Source organism: Nannobrachium achirus (assembly GCF_963921795.1).
Source record: "Nannobrachium achirus genome assembly, chromosome: 14".
Taxonomy (NCBI): domain Eukaryota; kingdom Metazoa; phylum Chordata; class Actinopteri; order Myctophiformes; family Myctophidae; genus Nannobrachium; species Nannobrachium achirus.
The window spans coordinates 44,556,624-44,578,163 of record NC_137821.1 but is presented as its reverse complement, the minus strand read 5'-3'; the positions used below and the strand labels follow the sequence as shown (position 1 = coordinate 44,578,163).

The window sequence follows — 21,540 nt, the reverse complement described above, 5'->3', positions numbered from 1 at the left end:
CGATATAATAACATTATCATATCATTTAAAACTTCAATAATATTAATCATGCACACTAAAAAGGCCTGGGTTAGAATCAACCCATTCTGGGTTGTTTTTAACTCATTCCATGGGTTGCTCCTGCACGTACCACGCCTGGGTTAACTTAACACTAGAAGATGGGTTGGTTCGATTCAACCCAGCAGGTGAGTTAGAATATTCTACTAAATTCTGGGTTAAATTAACCATACATCTGAGTTAAATGCAACCCATGTTATTTATTATATATTCTACCCAATCCTGGGTTAAATTAACTATATTCTGAGTTAAATGCAACCCAAGTTATTTATTATATATTCTACCCAATCCTGGGTTAAATTAACTATATTCTGAGTTAAATGCAACCCAAGTTATTTATTATATATTCTACCCAATCCTGGGTTAAATTAACTATATTCTGAGTTAAATGCAACCCAAGTTATTTATTATATATTCTACCCAATCCTGGGTTAAATTAATTATATTCTGAGTTAAATGCAACCCAAGTTATTTATTATATATTCTACCCAATCCTGGGTTAAATTAATTATATTCTGAGTTAAATGCAACCCATGTTATTTATTATATATTCTACCCAATCCTGGGTTAAATTAATTATATTCTGAGTTAAATGCAACCCATGTTATTTATTATATATTCTACCCAATCCTGGGTTAAATTATAACTGTCCATCTGATTAAATTCAATCCTTATTTTATACTCACCCCAAATGTGGGTCACATTATGTACCATTCTGGGTGTCACTTATTTAAACAATTACCAGCCACAATACATTTGTTACCTTACTGTTAAACAATTTAACACAATACATGATTTGGTCAAGCAAAGCATAATGCAATTAACACAAACCATACTTAACTCAAAGTAATTTTATAATAGAAAAATGGCAGATCAGAAACTTTGAAAACATTAGACAATTTAATCATTTTTAACAAGCACAGCCACATTATTTTGCTTAGAAAAACATTCAAGCATTCAAGCCATAACAACAAATTCTGAGTTCCAAAAAAAGAGTCTCAGAAGGATCCATGAGGAAAATGAGACAAATATGAGGTCCACTCCACCACGAGGACACAGACCGAGAGGAGGGGAGGAGGCTGGGAGGCGGAGGAGGGGGAGAGGAACTGAGCAAGAGAGAAAGAATGGAGGCAGGGGAGCGATGAGGGAGGGTAGAGGAAAGGGAAAGAGGTGCAGGGTGACTTGAACCATAAAGAGTAATGGCAGGGGAAAGGGGGACAGAGAAAGTAGGTGAGAGAAAGAACAAGACAGTCATCTTGGGATTCTCAGCTGACCCAACCCATCCAGGTGACCACCTGCATGCCTGTATGTTTCGCCAGATTGTCATCACAGAGATGCGTCCTTCTTCGATGGAAAGAGACAGAGGGCTCTTTAGCAATACTGGGAAATCATACACACACATTGGGCCTCCAGATACTTGTGGTGTACCGTTAACCTTTTACATGGAAACATTTCACATAAATCAGACAAATCTATAAGGATCTACATTATATTCTATTAATTGCAATATAGTGCTACCAACAAAACAGGCTGCGCATGACTGGAAGGAATGGGAATGGGCTATACTTAACGCAACCCAACAAGCAACCCAACAAACAAAAAAATATTTTCTGAAATGTAATCTTAAATCTTGTTTTCTAATTACTAAATCCCCAAAACTGTGACCTTTTGATGCTGTCCAAAATTTTCAAAACATTGAGGCTGTGTTACAGTAGCAAAGGAAGAAGGGGGGAAAAAAAAGAAAGAAAAAGGAGTGTGTTCGTTAGAAAGGGACAAAGCAGTCTTTGTTTATGTGGGGAAACCTCTGTGGAACACAATTTAAGGTTCAGATTAACAGATAAGGGCACTCTTTAGGAGTGCTTGGTCTTTACAGTCTCTCCTGTCTGTGATGGAGGCTGAGGGCCACGTGCTGCGCAACAGCAGATGTTTTACATGAGGGGTGAAGAAAGCCCTGCCACCTGAAGTCAGTGTAATGTGGATAGAGTGTGCAAGTCTGTGGAAGAGAGTGTGTGTGTGTGTGTGTGTAGGGCTGCACAATTATCGAAAAAAAAGATCGAGATCTACTGTAGATTCAGACACCTATTCAATCTCATTACTAGAAAGATTGTGATCTAGATTTAGATCACAATCTTCAAGTGGCCACTTGAACCCCATCCTTTTTTGTGGGGAAGACTTTTGCTGAAAATAGCCGCTTGTTGTAAGCTTGTCAAGCGGCTATTTTCAGCAAAAAGTCTTCCCCACAATAATAAAAGACAGAAAATACTCGTTTTGAGCCCCGAGAGACCAAATATTTGAGTTTCAAGTGGTTAAGCATAGAGGAAAAAGAGTCAATTCTCTGTTACAAGGAACTTGGTGCATTACTTTATGGTTTAGTCAAGTGCTTTAGCACGTTACAATACTGTATTTTTTTTACTGACCGAACACTGTGTGAAGAATCGTGAGAGAATCGTAGATCTCAATTCTTAGGGAGGAGAATCGAGATTCACATTTTAGCGAGAATCGTGCAGCCCTGTGTGTGTGTGTGTGTGTGTGTGTGCGAGAAAGAAAGGTCTACTGGCAAGCCAGAATTCTAGTGTTCATAAACTCAATCATTTTGTTGGCCGCTGGTAGTGGAATTCCATAGATTGTACTCTGTAGGAATTCCCACACATGTTGACACTTTTTGGGGTACTCTATGTCAAAGATGTAAAAGGCCTTGAAGCAGATGTCAATGGCTTGAAGAAGTTTCTCCTGCTCCAAAGCCTGTCCATCTATAATGACAAAGACCTGAGACAGTTGATCCGAGTAGTTGCCCAACGTCAGTATGTAGGGCTCAGGTCGGGACTTCTTGGCCTCATCAAGATACTCCACCATGTTGGTTCCAGGCTGAAAAACATAAAAAAGAAAAAAGAAAAGCAAGGGTAAGGACCAAGTATAGAATTAACACACATATACAATACTTGTAAACATATACAACACATACATGTTAACATGCTTAAGTAAAATGGAAAGATTTCCTTTAGATGTGCTGGATGGACTTACAGGCTGATGGTGGATGAAGGCCTCCATGCACTCAGCAACGGTGTGGCGAACCATTTTACTGCCACGGCCCCGTCCGACTTTGAATGGAGTTGGGGGGAGCAAGAATGGCAACTGCTGCAGAGCGAGATCCCCAACGCCATCTGCAGGAAAACATATAGCTATCAATACAAGGTGGAGCGGCATATCCTTTATTTTGTGACGCTTTGTGTCATGCAATGGCCAACAAGAATGTAACCTATGCCGTTATGAGCAGCCATGCGGCTCTGCAGGTGTTAGTTGTAGTTTAGTTATTTGCCCAGAAACTGGTTTGAGCGGTTCTAAACCTTCTACATTACAAGGTCTTCCCTTAACCGTGACAGAGTGTACAAATGGAAAAGCACTGACCTGTTGTGGTCCATTAGTAACACTGACAGTTACAGACTTCGATTTATTTTTTATCTATCATTTTTATCCCACGATTTTTGCAACCCCTATATTTTCACCCGGTGCCAATTATCTAATGTGATCCTGGGTGCTACACTGCCTCTGCCAGCCTGGGGAAGCAGCGGACTGATCTCATGCTTCCTTCTATGCCTGAGTAGTCCAAGCTGCTTTCTTTTCGACCGACAGCGGAGAGATTCCCCGGTTGGACGTAGCGCGTGGAAGGAACACGTTATTCCAACCAGTTCATTTTCCCCTCCATCAGGCGCCCCGGCTAGCTAGGGGGAGGCAGTATAGAGACCAGGATTACTGCATGTTTTTAGTGAGGGTACCTACCCTAGGGGACACGGGGAGAACATGCAAACTCCGCACAGAAAGGCCCTTTTGTCAACCCCACCTAGGGTGTGGGCACTGATGACACGGAGGAGGAGACATGCCACCAGCGCCCACAGCTTCCCCCTGCGGGAATTGAACCCAGGACCTTCTAGCTGTGAGGCGACAGCACTACTGACTGCGCCACCGTGCCCCCAGACTTCGATTTAGTCTGTAACTTCGGACTTAGATTTAGGCCCCACTAAAGGAACACAGAGTCCCTGGAATCAACTTTGAGAAGCCCTGGTCTAAAGAAGGCCCACTGGTATTTGAGGGGGACACTTCCAGAGAAGAGGAAACCCTAGGGCACCTGAAAGTGTGTGATGTGTGTGCCACACGGCTACATCTCTATATTACCGTGTCCCAGTATTTCTAAGTGGGTTCTCGATGGCGGTTAGTGTTAGTCAATAGGATTCGAAATACTGGTACATAGTAATACTGCCACGCTCCCATGCCACACTCACACAGAGAGGCTGTCAAAGTGGTGTGGATTCTTTGCGCAAAAGGGACTGTCGACTGACAAAGAACCATTTCAATAATATTTTACCTGATGTTAATTGTTCGATCGGCAGCTCCAGCTTCCGCTCCAGTCGTGCCACCTGCAGGATCTTCTCCGCATAAACTGGGACCCAGGTCTCATACAATTTGGATGCAGCCTCCGGATGCAAGACAAGGAAGTCCTGTGCCATCTATAAAATGGAAAACATTTGAAATCAAATTAAATGTGGGACACTACCAAAATATTATAAACAATGCATCATCACATGTACGATATTCCCTCTTACCATGCCGTCAGTCGTTAGGCGAGGGTAGTGTTCCAGGATCTGACTGACGGTCAGCTCTCTGGTGTTGTCCTTGATCCACCTGGCCCTGTAGATCACTGTGTCCTTCATGTAGGTCTCAACTTGTGAGAGTGGTTGAGAATTGCTTCTCAACCACTCTTTTAGTTGTGCAGCCCTCTCGTCCGATATGGTACATTCTGTAAAAAAAAAAAAAAAAATTGCTGTCAGTCACTAAAAGGTGGATTTTTTTTTATAATCATCCCTATCAGCAATATGTTGTGTGTTCAAATAGTTCTAAACAACTATAAATGTTATTGTGTGATTCCTCACATTCACTACAATCAGGCTCTGCTCAGATTTTCTGTCTGTGATAGTGTTCCCTAAACATGGACGTATTACACAACTTAAACAAGCTTAAACACATTGTTGGAACTGCCTTCTATTTGTCTGTTTAGTAATGACCTGGTATGACCGCAGCTGCTGGTCGAACAGGATCATCTGGTATTGCTGGTCGGCTAGTCGCCCTGGCCGCTGACCTCAGCTTCTTCCTGAGGTTTCTCAGCCTTTCCTCCAGGAACCCAGTGGCTGGATGGTTCTTCCGTGCGGCGGTGTACCAGATGTCCTGACAAGAAATCAAAATGTATGAGATTCAAGGTTCAAGGTCCAAGTTTATGTATATGTCCCTGAAGGGCGATTTGGTTTGCAGACAATCATTAAAAGCAGACGTAACATGGAAAAAACTTACATGGACTTGTCAAAACATGACAAGGCTCTAGTTACAGTGCAAGTGGAAGTAGTTTTACAAAGGCAAAGCCAAGAGTGGCAGGTGGCAGGGCCTCCCAAAATATTACAATACTAAATAGTCAACATGCGACACAAGTGTGGTCTACTCTATAACCCAAGACCTGGCACGCCCTCAGGAAACGCATGCACACCCCCTGTCCTAGGACACGTGAGGCACTGCCCCACCACTCACCGAAATCACAGTGTCCGTGGCGAGCGCTCACTCAAGCGCAGGTGCACGTGAGTGCACCCACACAAGCAAGCCCTCAAACACACGGCGCCGCTGTCACGAAGAGCAGCGAAACAGTACCCCCCGCCCCCCCAGACAAGAAGCACCCCCCTCAAGCGCACACCACAATTAAATACAGGCCAGACAGGCCAGACAGGGCCGTACAATTGTGTTATCGGAAGTAATATAAGAAGTATACAAAACTGAAAAAATATATAAACTATACAGACTATCACTCTATCAAGTTGGAAAAGGGCACAAATGAGAACTTATATGCCTAATTGCCTTGGCAGATGATGTCTCTTGGCGAACACCAGAAGGGAGCATTCTATACTCAGAATGTAGTCGATGAATAGAATAGAGATTTGGCACATTTATATTTTTGACAGCGTGGCTTTGATTAGAGCAGGGTGTTTCTGTACCTCTCTGTCACCAAAGAAGGCCATATTGTCGCTGCTTCCAAGGGCATGACAGGAGTGAGCTGTATTGTGTCTGTTACATGCTTTACCATTTTATGCTCAATGTACTGTATGCTTCTCAACGGTTACTGAGAACCGCAGACCTACAGTTCGACAGCATGTTTTGAGCTTGTCGTTTTCAGCATCAGCGACACATCACAGCATAATTGGCTTAATGTTAGGGGTCTCACTAAAATGAAAAATTTGAAAAGCAAAAAGACAGAAATAAAAACAACTCACGCTGCCACTGCTTGATGAGTCTTTCAAGCTGGGAAATGCCCCAATTAAGCTAGATGCCAGGGCCTTCTTGGTCTCTGCCGTAGGACTGTGAAACAGAAATAACAACTATTTATCATATCAAGTAGTTCCAGTGAGTTGATTTGATGTAACAAATAAACCATTTTTAAATAAACCATTTTTAAAAGACAAATCACTTAATCTTGCCATTTAACCATTAATCCCAAACCAATTAATCCCCAGCATTGGTATTGTGAGGAAAGCTTCTGCTGAAAATGGATCGACAAGCTTTCCCCACAATAACAGAAATATACTAGTAATGAGCCCTGAGGGACCATGTATGGTTCTAGTGGTTAAGAGGATCCCTAATCAACATAAAACATAAAGCTTATTTAAATGTTTACTTCTCTCCAAACTTCTCGATAAGGTGCGACACCAAGATGCGGACAAGGTTCCATCTCTGGCCCGTGGTGATTAGATTTGTCTCGTCAAGGCTCTTCACAATCACCGCTCCATCCGTGAACCGTGTAAGGACCTGACGGACATTCTTAGAAAATAGCAAGACACAAAATTGCAGATTTATTATTTGGTTAGGAATGGGTGATATTAATTCAAATCAATATCAACATTATTTTGATAATTAATAGGGCTGTACGATTCTCACTAAAATATGAATCTCGATTTTTCTCCCTAAGAACTGAGATCAACAATTATCTCACGATTCTTCATACAGTGTTGCGGTCACTACAAATGCCATTAAACTGACAAAATACAGTATTGGAACATGATAAAGAGCTGACTAAAACACAGTAATGCAATCATTATTTTCTGTCTTATATTGTGTGGAAAGCTTTTTGCTGAAAATAGCCGCTTGACAAGCTTACAACGCGTCGCACTGCGACGTGTTGTAAGCTTGTCGAGCTGCTATTTCAGCAAAAGCCTTCTCTAGGTTCAGGAGGTTAAAAAAAAATTTAGATCACGATCTTTCTAGAAATGAGATTGAATAGGTGTCTGAATCTAGATGTCGATCTTTTTTCGATAATTGTGCAGCCCTAATAATTGATGCACGCCTTGTGTGGTGAGCTTGTAGAGCGCCATTTTTTTTTCATGCAAGGCTGAACAGACAAATATATAAGACTTAAAAGGGTATTAGCGCAGAACTTACAAACGTAGGAATTAGGTGTATCGTCTGATACATCATGAGGGGATCAGGACCAGGCGGGATCACAGGACCAGGCGGGATCACAGGACCAGGTGGGGTCACGAGATCAGGTGCGGGCGATACCTCCATGGGGGTTTGGGCAGGAGGCGTGTCATCACAGCCTGTAGGTTGTACAGGTGCAGGCGTCGGTCCAATCTATACAGAAGACCAAGGTTAGTATAATAAATGAGGGACAAGAATAGGGCACTGAAGTCTTTTTTTTTTTACTTTTTTTTTTTTTTGTAACCCATTTTTCACCCAGTGCCAATTGCCTAGTAGTCCTGGACTCTGCTCTCCCCCCTGCCAACCTGGGGAGACAACGGACTGACCTCGTGATTCCTTCTATCATGAGGAGTCCAGGTTGCTTCTTTTCACCTGACATTGGTGATTTCCCCGGGATGGACGTAGCACGTGGAAGGAACACGTTATTCCAACCAGTTCATTTCCCCTCCATCAGGCGCCCCGGCTGGCCAGGGGGAGGCATTATTGAGACCAGGATTACGTGCATGTTTTTGTGAGGGTATCAACCCTAGGAGACACGGGGAGAACATGCAAACTCCACACAGAAAGGCCCTATTTGCCAACCCCACCTAGGGTGTGGGCGCTGATGACGCGGAGGAGGAACACGCCGCCAGCGCCCACAGCGTCCCCCTGCGGGAATCGAACCCAGGACCTTCTAGCTGTGAAGCGAAGCGCTAACCACTGTGCCACCGTGCCCCTAGGGCACTGAAGTCTGATGTAAATGACGCATCCTACCTGGTTCGCATTCTGAATTGGCTGCATATTTTAACAGAATATCAAATATATCTGACTATCATTAACGATAGTCATCTCCCTGTCAATGTCACCGGGCAGATTGTCTTTGGGCCTCAATGCTTTTGAGACAATTTAAAGATGACCCAACCCTATTCTAACAGAAAAACCTTTACGAACCAGGGGATGAGCGAGTGACGTCAGGACTTCAGTACTCTATTGGAATCCCCAATAGAGGACCCGTTTCAAGACAACCAAGTGATATGTGGACAGTGCTGGAGCATACTTTTAGAGAGTGCACGTGGGCTTCACCTTACAAAAATGATGTGATTAAACAAAAACTACTTACGGTACCACTTATCACTCATTTAAAGACCATGGCAGTAGTCAGTAATCAGGTCAGCCCAGTAGTTGACAGCATCTCACCATCCCAGTAGTACCTTCAATCCGCCTGAGAAGTCAAGTGGTTCGTCCTACCCAAAAATACTGATCATTTCCAATTGATGGACACTTTAAGCAGCATACCCAGGACACCGTAACCCTGGTGTGGGGGCTATATCAGGTACTGGGCCTTTGCCAGAGGCCGCCTGGAGGTAACAGTGGTTAGGGTACCCTCATTTTGTCCCATAGGTCTAGGCCCCCACTGTCGGATGCAGTTTAACGTCGTGCCCAGGACAGAGTGATTCTAAAAACGTCTGTAGCGCAACGAAATGTATAAACTCTCATCCTCCTCTCTGTACAACTTGGCTGCATGGAGGGGATGGTGATCAAGCAGATCTCTTAAATCTACTGCTACCAACAACTGAGTGGGAATGACACTGTATGCGTATAAATGCCTATCAAACCACTGTGTTTCCCACTTCTGTATAACAAGCTTTATTGACGTTTGCTCCAGTAGTATAACGGATTCTATGAGACCAAATTGAGGCTCTCCATCCTGATCATAGGAAAGGAATACACTCATGCCTGCTCTGTAATTATTTCCCTTAAATTTAACCCAGGCTGGCATATAAACTTCACTGAAAAGGGGAATACCTTCTAGCCCACTTTGGATCCTGTCATTAATGTCGACAAGAAGTGTACTTTGCCCTGGACCAACTTCTGTAGTGTGAGACAGGATTGTTCCACATAAGAAATGGTAGCACTGCATCATCTGATGGCGAAATGCCATGGTTTTACATATATTTCTAAAGTTACAGGTTACATTGCTAACTTGTTTGAAAAATGCATGCCGTGCTTCAAATCTCATTGCCCAGAACTGCTTTAACGGTCCAAGTTTTAGAATGATTCGTGGGTAGTGGAGCATAAAGTGTTGCTTTGGCCGTAAATTTAGATGAGGATATAGCTCCATGAAGAGGCAGTGATGCTCTTCTATGATTTTGCCTAAGTACAGTGTTGCTGCTACTGTAAGTGACGGGGAGAAGATAATTTCCATGCAATGGAGTAGGAGGAGTAGAAGTTCCCAATGCTTGTTTTCCAAGGGAACGAGATCACCTATCATGAGTGGTAGTAGCCTAATTAGGCACCACATTTGAGATGCTGACTGACGCATGGAGCCGTCAAGGTTTTTGAGATCATTCTTGCTTATGACCGAAGGCTTGTTAGACTTATCAGTAAATCCATAGTCAAAGCTTGTGATTCTGTTATTCAACTGTGCTAGTGTGAGATGCTTTTGCTCGATTAGTGAATTCAACACAACTTTGACTTCGTAAGGCGCCGCCCCCTCCAGTATATCATGCATCACATCCACAGACACGTTGTCTGACACATGATAAAAAGCCAAATCGTTCAAAACACTGTCCCTTTTCAAGCCTGTCTGGGAGGCGTCGGCTGTAAGTAAATCTGCCTCATAAGTTTTGCGATCACGCAAAAGTCCAGGATCTTCAAGTACCTGAGACAATCTCTGCTCTTTATTTGCTTTGCAAAACCGACATGCATAATTCGCACCAAAGGACTCAACGTAGCCAAGAACAGTATGCACTCCCAAATTGTCTCCAACTACTTGGAGCACTGTGAACTTGACAACACCTCGGTAGTTGGGGGTATTAAGAAAGATGCCATCCCTCTCTAGATCCTTGATCTCTTCTACAATTGGGCGCAGTATTGCATCTATGGTGTGGTGTGCTGCATCATCGGATTTGTACACAGCTAAAAGGAACTGTGACTGCAGGGTAGATAGCAAGTCTGGGGGCAAGCTCTTCAACATGAAATAAATAAGTCCCAACTTGTGAATACCAGTTTTCGATCCTAAGACATTGACAATTTCGACATCATCTTGATAGATCAAAATTGGGATTGACACCTCTTTCTGGAATAAGGGATGCGATTTACAAAAGTCCCCATCGAAAACATCCTGAATTGCATCACCCTCTCTACGCTGCCAATCGAGCATGGTCTCTAAAATCCCGGGAATAGTAAGAATCTTGGTCAAAAGGCTCTTCAATGGTATGCGGTAAAATGAATCATGGACACCAACTTGACGGACAGTGCCAGTGGCAGAGGCCGTTGATTGAACATAGGTAACCCCTGACAATATCTCCTCAACTGGCTGAATAAAGTTTCCAGTTGTTAAAAAATATTTCATTTGCTTATAATCAGACTCCATTCCTTTGAAAGGCTCAGCTAATTCTGAGAACTCCACCCCAAGCTCTTGTACCTCATTGCGTTGATCAAGACCAAACTGACGGAATACAGACATGGTCTTTGATTGCAGTCGGCTGACAATATTGCCAATTAAATTGGAGGTATGCTGAACCACAAAGTTGATGTTTGTGAATGTCATTGAAGTTTTAGCTCTAAGCTGGGCTAAAAAGAGGGCCACTCGATTGGTAATGGACTCTGGCTCTAGTTCATCCCAATCCTCAACAACTTGATCTCCCTGTTCTGGCTCCATGTCAGCATTCAGCATTTCAACAGCAGGTGGGGCATCTACCTGTGGGGGCCGTGGGGCTGGGCCTTCGAGGGGGTCATCAACAATATTCCTATCTTCATGCTGGGTTTCTAGGTGTCTTCTATAAGAATACATCTGGCTAAATGTCCGACCACAACCACTTTCACAACACTGGAAATGTTTAGATACAGAGTACACATGGTGTACTCCCCGTAAATGCCTTAAAAGATTCTTGACATCCCCTGAAATTCGGTTTCTGCATTTGAAGCAAGTGTAGGGCATCTTGCCAAAATAAAACAACTACTTACAAACTCTCTAAATTTTTTTAAGAACTTGAGCCTAGGACCGGCTCTTGGGATTAGCTGGGTGATGGTGGCATCATCCAACAGAGAGAAACTGTCCTGATCAATCCCCTCGTCTGAAAGACAAAAGAAGAAAACAAAACAAAACATCATTTTTCCAACAGAGGAACAGGGAGAACAATGAAATAAAATAAATAAAAAATAAATAAAACAGAGCTCAGGGGATTCATCTGTAACAGATGTTTGAAATTAGTTCTACTGCAAATGATTACACTCAGCAAAGCTGATCAGACATGTTAACCTCTTTTGGTCCTCAACTTTACAGGTTAGAGAAGTGGTTCTCAACCTGTGGGTCGGGACCCCCCAACATTGTGAAAATGTTGTAAAGCGTTGTGACCCTGCAGGTTCACAATATGTATCCGAGGTCAACAAATGGAGGTCAATTCAATTATCTTTGGGGGTCACAGCCTGAAAAGGTTACGAACCACTGTTAGAGGACTATAGATGAAACCCATGGCCATTATCTCAGCCATGATTGGTCGGGGTCGGGGCTGAGAAAACTGTTTAATGACAACAAACATCCTATTTCTGACTGACACGGATGTCATTAAAGGGATAGTTCACCCTCTAAATTACTTTTGTTGTATGGTTATTGTATGACTTTGACTTTTGTTTTGTTTTTTAATTGACAAGATTGTTTAGATATCTTTTTACTGCCGTAACTTAGAGGCTTTGATCACTTCCATTCATTTTGTTTCTGCTTCATTTTTGTATCCTTGATTTATCTGTAAAGGATAATTTACAAACAAAAAAGCTATTGCTGTCAGTCGATTAAAAATATGAATCCCATTAATCGCATGGTTGTCCATAGTTAACTCACGATTAATCCTAATTTAATCGCATATTTTTTATCCGCTCTAAATCTACCTTAAACTGATATTTTTCCATTTTTTGTATTAATCATATCAATATAGTAGCCAATTACTCTCCTATTGACGGATATTATGACACTGACTAGATGGATATGATACTGACAATGGATGAATAAACTGACTGGATGATTATACCGATGCGTACACTGCTGTATACAGTCAGGCAACACCCATATGACTGAAACACCTGTAAAAAGAGTCCTGCGTCGATTCATTTCCCGTTTCCCACAAACTACGGGGCGACCAAAGGTTCAAAAACTTAATCACAAGTTTAAAAAAATGTACTAGTTAACTGAACCTTTCAGTTAACTAAAGCGTTAACTTTGTCAGCTATAGAAAAATCACAACATCCTGAAATCATCAAAGGGTAGGTAAACCATACAACAAAGGTCATTTAGGGGGGTGAACTATCCCTTTAATCCAGTGGTTCTCAAACTTGGGGTCGGGACCCCAAGTGGGGTCCCCAAATTATTTTGTGGGGTCTCCAGATGATTAGCTTAATATCCAATTTTATTATTATTTTTCTCTCACTTTTTCATAAATAATCCAACATCCATTATAAGTGTACACAGGGTATCTAGAGATTTATAAAGTGACAATTTAAGTAATTGAATTTCAAATTCAATAGCTTTTTAATCCCAAACTGTCAAATATTAAGCATGAAAGAGGCAAATATTGTGAAAATAGCTGATCTAAAAGCTCACAAGGCCTCTCTGTGTAATTTATCTGTGGAATCGAGTCGAACAAATATAGGCTAACGGGGTCCTCACTTCAAATAGGATTATTTGTGGGGTCCCCAGCCTAAAAAGTTTGAGAACCACTGCTTTAATCAATTGGGTTCATCTGCTGGTCAATTGTTGTCAGTTAATCAAATAGTATAGCACAGAGAATGTACACCGTATGCTCAATACAAATGTCATGGTATATCACAAAAAGCAGTTATCAACTTCATGACAGCAATGTATGTGGATGGGAAAACATATTGTACCTCTAAATATGTCTACCAGATCTGGTAGCTGCCACTCCACCAATGTGTCACGGACAAAGCTGTCCATCTATCTGAAACAAACACAAAGGAATTAAAATTAGTTATACATACACAACTAAAAGGCATTATTCCAAGAAAGCATTACACTTGTTTACATTGGAGACCTTTTAAAACTCATAAAACAAACCGTGTTTACTAGCTAGCTGCTTGCCCAGCAAAATACAGCTTATGTAAATGACAGTACAGATTCGCTGGTACAAAGTCAACTAAAAGGCATTATTCCAAGAAAGCATTACACTTGTTTACATTGGAGATCTTTTAAAGCTCATAAAACAAACCGTGTTTAAGGTTTAAGAACTACTGTTATGCTCACCAATTGAAGAGTGACACAGAACCTAGCAGGCTAGCAAAACAGTGTTTACTAGCTAGCTGCTTGCCCAGCAAAATACAGCTAATGTAAATGGTTGACACCAAAACAGATACAATCTAACCTTCACGGTGGTCTTTGGTGAACGTTAGGTATACCGGGATTGTTTCTGTATCGACAATATAGCGTTAGCCACCGGCATTATAGATTATACCAAGTTGCAACTTAAGCTAACGTTAGCTGTGTAGCTTGCTGGTCTATTAACCCTGAGAACGAGCTACATGGCTAGCGTGCTATGCTAACGTGGCTAGCGTGAAAAAAAAACATTTCTCAAATGTTTCATTTTAGTACATATACAGCTAACGTAAATGGTTGACACCCAAACCCATACAATCTAACCTTCACGTTAGTCTTTGGTGAGCGTTAGCTATCCCGGGAATGTTTCTGTAAAGATAATATAGCGTTAGGCACCGGGTAGCATCTACAGGCAGGGTTAGCATTAGCAACGTAAGCTAACGTTAGCCGTGTAGCTAACTGGCATACTTAACCTAGAGAACGAGCTACATGGCTAGCGTGCTATGCTAACGCGGCTAGCGGGCTAACCCTCGGGACGAGTGGTAGTTATGGTGGGACAGAGACACGGCGGCCCGGCCTCCGGCCATCACCCGCCGCCGCGGCGCGGCGTGAGCCGGCGCTACGGCCCATAGCTACGGCCCCAACGGCGGCCCGGGTCCCCGACGGGGGTCCTTTATGGCGGCCCGGCCGCCGGCCATCACCCGCCGCCGCCGTTACCGTGAGCAGCGCCGACTCGAGACGCACAACAGACGGCTGGGCAAGATAGCTCGCCTGGACATGGGCGAGGGTCCCTTTTGGTAACCTGATAGTTAGTAACCATAAATTAGATACAACGCAAGTAAGCACAAACCTTTAATTATCTGCTTTGTTGCTTGTTGTTGTTTGTTGTGCTGCTTGCTGATGCGTGCTCACGCCGTGCTGCTGCTGCTGAAGGAAGTGAACTTCAAACAGGGAACGGAGGAACGCAACCCAGGACTTGGGTTTTAAGGGAACACAGGTTCCGAGTAGGACTCGGTCAATTAGTTAACTCTTCCCATGAGTTGCATAAGCTTACCCATTATGGAGTATGGTTAACCCACGACTAGTTAGCAATAACCACTTATGAGTTAACCTCTTCACAACCCAGGATCTGAGTAGCTTATCCAACCCAGGTCTTTTTAGTGTGTATCTGCACATTTCTAAAGTGACACTTTAAGGACTTTTTAATACCTCTAAAATTATAAATTAAACATTGGCCAAATTGTCAAATATTAGAGGCAGAGATTGTGAAAATAGCCGATCTACATGCTCACAACGGCTCGCAACGCGAGGCGTTGTGAGCATGTAGATCTGCTATCTTCACAATAGAACCATGTTATACAAAATGTAATTCCTCAACTCTTAGTGCTCGTCAGGGTAGAGGGGTCCCCAGTTAAAATGTGATTATCTGGGGGGTTGCGGCCAGATAAGGTTGAGAACCACTGGTGTATATGAGACATACAGAGAGAGATAGATAGTGAGCATGTACGACAGGTATGTCACATCTCTTCATGGCAGGCGCTCCTTGTGAGTGTGAGTGTGCAGTGTGGGGGTGGGATTGTCTGGAGAGTCAGTTGAGGACACCGTGTCACATCCTGCCACTACAGCAAAACAACCCCGACCCCACACACACACACGCACACGCACACGCACACACACACACACACACACACACACACACACACACACACACACACACACACACACACACACACACACACACACTCTAACCCTGAGCAAAACACCGCAAGAACACTGCTGCATTCCCCCTCAGCCCTGACCCCCAGTGCCAATTATAGCGATAAGGCTGTCTGCGGGTGCGGGTACGTGTGTGTGTGTGTGGGCGTGTGGGTGTGTGTGCGCGTGTGTGTGTTCCTCTAAGTCACTTTCCCTGCTTTTGTGAATGCAAAACAACACAAGCCACACACATTTTGTATGGTGCGCGCGTGTGTGTGTGTGCGTGTGCTATCCACATGGGGACCAAATATCCTCTCAAGGATATTAAAAGCAATACGAAGGTGACTTATGGGGAACTTTGCCTGGTCCCCTTGAGGGCCCTTGAGGGAAATGGTCATTTATTTTCATTGCCAAGAAATATTTTTTAGAGCTAAGGTTACAATTAGTGTAAAAATCAGGTTGGGGTCAGGGTTTGGATTAGTTATTTTGTCGCTGTCGGGTAGAAACCTTTCCAAAACCGTTCCATTTTTATTATTTAAAAATAAAATAGGGAAAATAGTCGGTCTACAAGCTACAGTAACACCACGGAGACACATTATGAGCTTGTAGATGTTTCACTACTTTTGTGCAACACCCTTGTATGATGAAGTAGGACATTCATTTATAAACATAAAAAAGTGTAATATGGAGATACAAGGTTGGCTTTAGGTTTAAAGGTGCCCCCGATTCCTTTTTTAATTGCCTTTTTTACATCCCCACATGGATAGTACGTTCGAAGCCGAGTGCGTGAACATGGTTTGGCAAAGCTGGTGACATCTCTCTCTCTCTCTAAAATAGCAGATTGGACACCATGGGGACTTTGGGAAGACACCTTTGAGTACGACAGGGTCCAGACTAAAATAACATTTTACTCCACTTTTTTCCAACTTATGTTGATCCCAAATGACTGGCCATACAGTACATGGGATCTATTTGCAGAATTGCCCCAGTCGTCCAGTTTCCCCAGCAGCCCCCATAGCATATAAAGTGGAGCCCATAAGCATATCGCTACTTAAATGTTGGGGGTAGATGGCATGGGGTGGAATGCATTTGAGTCCCATTCAAGAGATCAATGGGGGAACATTTACTATAATCCAAAAATGTTCTTATATTATTGAACTCAAATCTCCATGGTGTGAGTAAACACTACTACTCCTTTAAGCTATGTATTGCCGTCAAAGTATATATATATGTTTTCATTAATCTGTTATTAGTTGTCATTACACATTGCCTTGGTTGTCCCACATGGTTATCACAACTCACAGATCCGTTTTTGGTTACGGATCTTTTTTTTATACAAAACGGAGGGTGTCTACACAAGAATGCAACGTCTGACACTTGATGTCAGAAGGGGGCTGGCCAACGTTGTTGTCACAAGCGTGGCCTCCCACGGGTCGCAGACAATGTCAGGGAGAGAAAGATGCGGCTGGCTGGGCACCGTTTCAGTCACTCGGAACCGGCGGCCACTCTTGACAAGCAGGCTGACACTGTGGGGGGCGAACCAAGGCACAGCTAAGAGGGGAGAAAGAGAGGCACCACGTGGACACACGTGACACTGGAGCAAGCAACACATCAACACCCTGTGCTGGATGGGAGGGAGTGAAGTCCTGAGTTATAGTCCACACCCCTTGCATCAAAATGACACAGTTGGATGCCATCTATTGCTAAACCTGCCACAACAGAAAAAAGTCTGACTTTATTGTGCCATCTTCGATGACAAATGTAGTGGCTGTAGACCAGGGTTCCGCAATTAGTTTTCCCCAAGGGCCGAATTATGTCTAGGGTAACAAGCCGAGGGCCACAACATTGCAGGGGGCGACGGTGGCGACGATGTCTGCTGTGCTTGTAGATCTGCTGTTTTCAGTACTTTTGTGTGACGGCCTTTTATGATTTACGAAAGAACGTACACATTTGGAGATACGAGATTTTCACCCGACAACGACAATATACAAGTGTTGTTGCTGCTCTTATACCACCATTATTACTGGGGTTGGTGTGGGCCAGACAGTAGCCCCCCACGGGCCGCAAATGGCCCGCGGGCCGCCGATTGGGGAACCCTGCTGTAGACTATTGTTCTTGTCCATTTATATTTCACCTAACGGTAACGTTTTCTGTAATGACAAAAGTCTATTGAGTTCAATGGACATCTTCTGTAACCTTTTCTGTAACCCCAACAAAGTCCTTTGAGTTGAATGGACTTTTTTTTATTGGACAATATAACGTCCAATCAGAAAGGATTGGTCAAGCTTCATCAAATGGAGAAGGAATTCATCAGGAACAGTGCACATTTATTTCCCAACGTATTCCTCGAGACTTGTGACAGTGCAACCATGCTATACTTGTGCTTTTTTAAATTCACACAATCAATGAATCATTGGGCCAATCTACCATCTGTCCATCACCATCACATTCACTACATGTTTGTCCATCCATCCATCTATCCATCCACATTCCTAATCACTACCTCCCAAACAAACATCTCTGCCCTGTTCGCTTACCAGTAAAGCAGGGGTCTTCAACAGGTGGTCCGGGACCCCTAGGGGGTCCTCAGAGTTACTACAGGGGTCCTTCCAATCCTTTTTACATTAACAACTTAAACCCTAGCGTCCATATTCTGAGAACTGTAGCAAAAAAAAACAGATCTACAAGCTCACAACGCCTCGCAGATCGGCTATTTTTGGCAAATAGCTTTGGTGTAGAGGGGAAAAAGAGCAGACTAAGTACAGAGTAAAAGGTCAAGTTTATTAGGTAATGATGGACTCACGTGGTTAAATATCTGAAAACACAAATTGACATGAATCCAAAATACACTGATGATTGTGCTGTCAAACAATGAAACCATAAGGGATCTATGAAAAGGTTGTGGGGGTGCCTGCTTCATCTTTCTATCAACTAAGGGGTCCCTGGCCTGAAAACGTTGAAGACCCCTGCAGTAAAGCGATTTGGACCACATCAGCCCAGATCGCACTGCAGCAGGGGAGGAGGTGGGCCCCCCCCGCTCACGCCGCGGCCCCCCTGGGAAGGGCCGTCAGTCCTGTGAGAGGCTATGGGTCTGGACAGCACCAGCCTGCTGCCGGCTCCCTCATTAGAGCTTGAGTAATGAGACCGCATCTAAGCTGTCTCTCCTCTGCCACGATGGGGCCTGAGGGGACCCTGTATCTCTGGGTCTGATCATGTTGTAGCGCTCACGTGTGTGTGTGTGTGTGTGGTGTCTATACATGACGGCATGGCCCCCGCTGTCTCCCCAGTCCCCATCCTGCCAGACACTTGCAGGGGGAACGGGAGCGATTTCGACAGGTGCACTTAACCGATTAACACCTGGAGTTATGTTATACTTTAGCTATTGAAAAATAGCAAATATACAACCTCACAGATCTGCTATTTTTGAAAAAGAAAAATCAAGTTTTTTGGTACATTTTTTAAATCACAAAAAAAATGGGGGTCCGCAGCCAAAAAACATTTTTAGGGGTCCTTGACATGAAAAGTTTTGAGAAACACTGATTTAGACATGGAATCGGGTCAAAATATTCAAAGACTTTTACAACATTTAAAAAAAATTGCAGATCTACAAGCTCGCAGCGCGGCACTCGGTGCCGCGCTGTGAGCTTGTATGTCTGCTATTTTTCAATAGCTAAAGCATAAAATAATAATGGTTAGACACGTTCCCGATCCCTATGGCTTAAATGCACTGAGCCAATTGTGCACAGTCAATTACAGTTCTACAGGAGGCGAGGTTGTCGCTACACTGGCTCTGTGCACCATGCATCTAGGCCCGTTCCCAACACCCCTCCTTTCCTCCAGACACAGGAGGAGATGGACTCTGTGTGTGTGTGTGTGTGTGTGTGTGTGTGTGTGTGTGTGTGTGTGTGTGTGTGTGTGTGTGTGTGTGTGTGTGTGTGTGTGTGTGTGTGTGTGTGTGTGTGTGTGTGTGTGTGTGTGGGAGGAAGAAGCTTCTGGACGGGAACCAAAAGTGGCCCCGTTGCCAAAATCGCCGCAATATGCTTAGACCGGAGGGGAGTCGCAACCGATGCCCAGATCCCCACAATCCCCTCCCTGAGGCAAGGCAGGAATTACAGTCACACTGTGTGTGTGTGTGTGTGTGTGTGTGTGTGTGTGTGTGTGTGTGTGTGTGTGTGTGTGTGTGTGTGTGTGTGTGTGTGTGTGTGTGTTTATACAGTTACTCAGCTCCTTAGAAGGGATAGCATGGTCTGCTGTATGACACACTCTTTGAGCAGTGGAGAGGACAATCCGTAGTAGACACACACACACACACACACACACACGCACGTGCACAAGTGCATGCAGACACACGTACGCGCACGCATGTGCACGCACGCACACAGACAGGGGCAAGGCAATCTGCTCTGCCCATTCAAGACAAGCGGGGCCAGATTGCCTCGGGTGCCGTAAGTCAAGCGAGGTAAGGACGGAGGAAGATATAGAGAGAGGGGAGGGGAGAGAGAGAGAGAGAGAGAGAGAGAGAGAGAGAGAGAGAGAGAGAGAGAGAGAGAGAGAGAAAGTAAATATGAAGGGAGAGCAACTACGAGGGTCACCTATCCTATACCCTGGTGACAATCCGACTCCATCGCAGTACATAAAAAAGGGGTGCTCTGACAACAACGGGGCCTCACATCGGTCAGTTCTTGTTTTTTTAACCATCAGTGGAAAGCATTAGATCAGAGGTCTTCAACGTTTTCAGGCCAAGGACCCCTTTGTTCAGAGAGAGATGCAGCAGGGACCCCCACAACCTGTAGATATAGTTTATAGTAGATATAATTGTTTGACAGCACGATCAACAATGTATTTTGGATTCATGTTAATGTGTGTTTTCAGATATTTAACCACTTAAACCATCAATACTTAATAAACTTGTCCTTTCACTGTATTTAGTCTGCTCTTTTCCCCCTCCAAAGCACTTTGCCGAAAATATCTGATCTACAAGCTCACAACACGATGTGAGCTTGCAGATCTGCTATTTTTGGCTTAAGTTCTCAGAATATGGACGCTAGGGTTCAAGCGAATAAAGGGGAAAAAAACAAGTTCCTATCACACAAAGATTTGGAGGACCCCCTGTAGTAACTCTGAGGACCCCCTAGGGGTCCCGGATCCCCTGTTGAAGACCCCTGCATTAGATAATTTGAACTGTTTACTTTCTTGCCTAGGAAGGAAATTGAGATATGGGGAACACCTAAAGCGACAGTGACACTTGTGTTAGTCGTAACACTTCTCATCATCTTCTCATCATCTCCCAAAAGCACTTGGCTGAGGTAAATGCTCCCCGCCGTAATGTTTCACAATAGCGTGCATAATAAAAACAACAAAGGTTCTATGAAAAGTTATGGTGACAATAGAAGGTAGGCTACAGCGAGTCTTTAGACATACTGTAGAGGGGACCTATTTTGCTTAACACATTTACTGCCACAACCCGAAGAACCAAAAACAAATGCTGCTGTCTCTCTGCTCTCCGCCAGGCCCGATGAAGCAGAGAATTTATAGTGATTGCTTTAATCTCTATAAAACAATTAACTCATTGACTGCGCCGCCACGAGTTTCCCGAGTTATTCCCGTTGTCTGAGGCTGCGTAGCCCGAGTTTCACGAGTTGGGGCTGTTTTCAAGGTTTATGCAAAAGTACACTTTCCCCTAGCCTGTTACAAAATGTCATGTTTCTATGATAAAAGGGTGGTTAAAAATCACACATCAAAGTCAGCTTGTTTGAAAACAAAGGAGAAATCGACCTCCCCAGTCCCCATGACCCAAAGTGAACTCATTTATCAGGACACGGCTTCAGTTCTGCCGACACAGTGCGGCGCGGCCGCAGCAGTGGTGAAACAAAACTAGCAGATCTTCAAGCAGACCATTCTGCATGAATCAAAAACATTTTCACTTGAAAAGCTGTGACCTGCTGCACTGGGTCACCCTAACTCTAACCCACACACAG

At 43.8% G+C, this 21,540-nt stretch overlaps 2 protein-coding genes across 2 annotated transcripts in view; both read right to left on the bottom strand.

Annotated features, from left to right (window-relative positions):
- Positions 1-21,540, bottom strand: part of nrxn2b (neurexin 2b) — a gene marked incomplete at its 3' end in the record, with an annotated part of 1,346,377 nt that overhangs the window by 698,922 nt on the left and 625,915 nt on the right. The gene's annotated exons all lie outside the window — the stretch shown is intronic.
- On the bottom strand, positions 945-14,996 carry LOC308297679 (uncharacterized protein). Its single transcript, XM_080741212.1, has 11 exons — positions 14,718-14,996; positions 13,426-13,496; positions 8,663-11,621; positions 7,525-7,716; positions 6,764-6,906; positions 6,363-6,447; positions 5,115-5,274; positions 4,656-4,849; positions 4,418-4,559; positions 3,079-3,218; positions 945-2,922 (listed from the first exon to the last, which is right to left on the bottom strand). Exons 4-11 carry the CDS (start codon positions 7,648-7,650, stop codon positions 2,608-2,610), a joined length of 1,305 nt encoding a protein of 434 aa, XP_080597338.1. The 5' UTR covers positions 7,651-7,716; positions 8,663-11,621; positions 13,426-13,496; positions 14,718-14,996; the 3' UTR covers positions 945-2,607.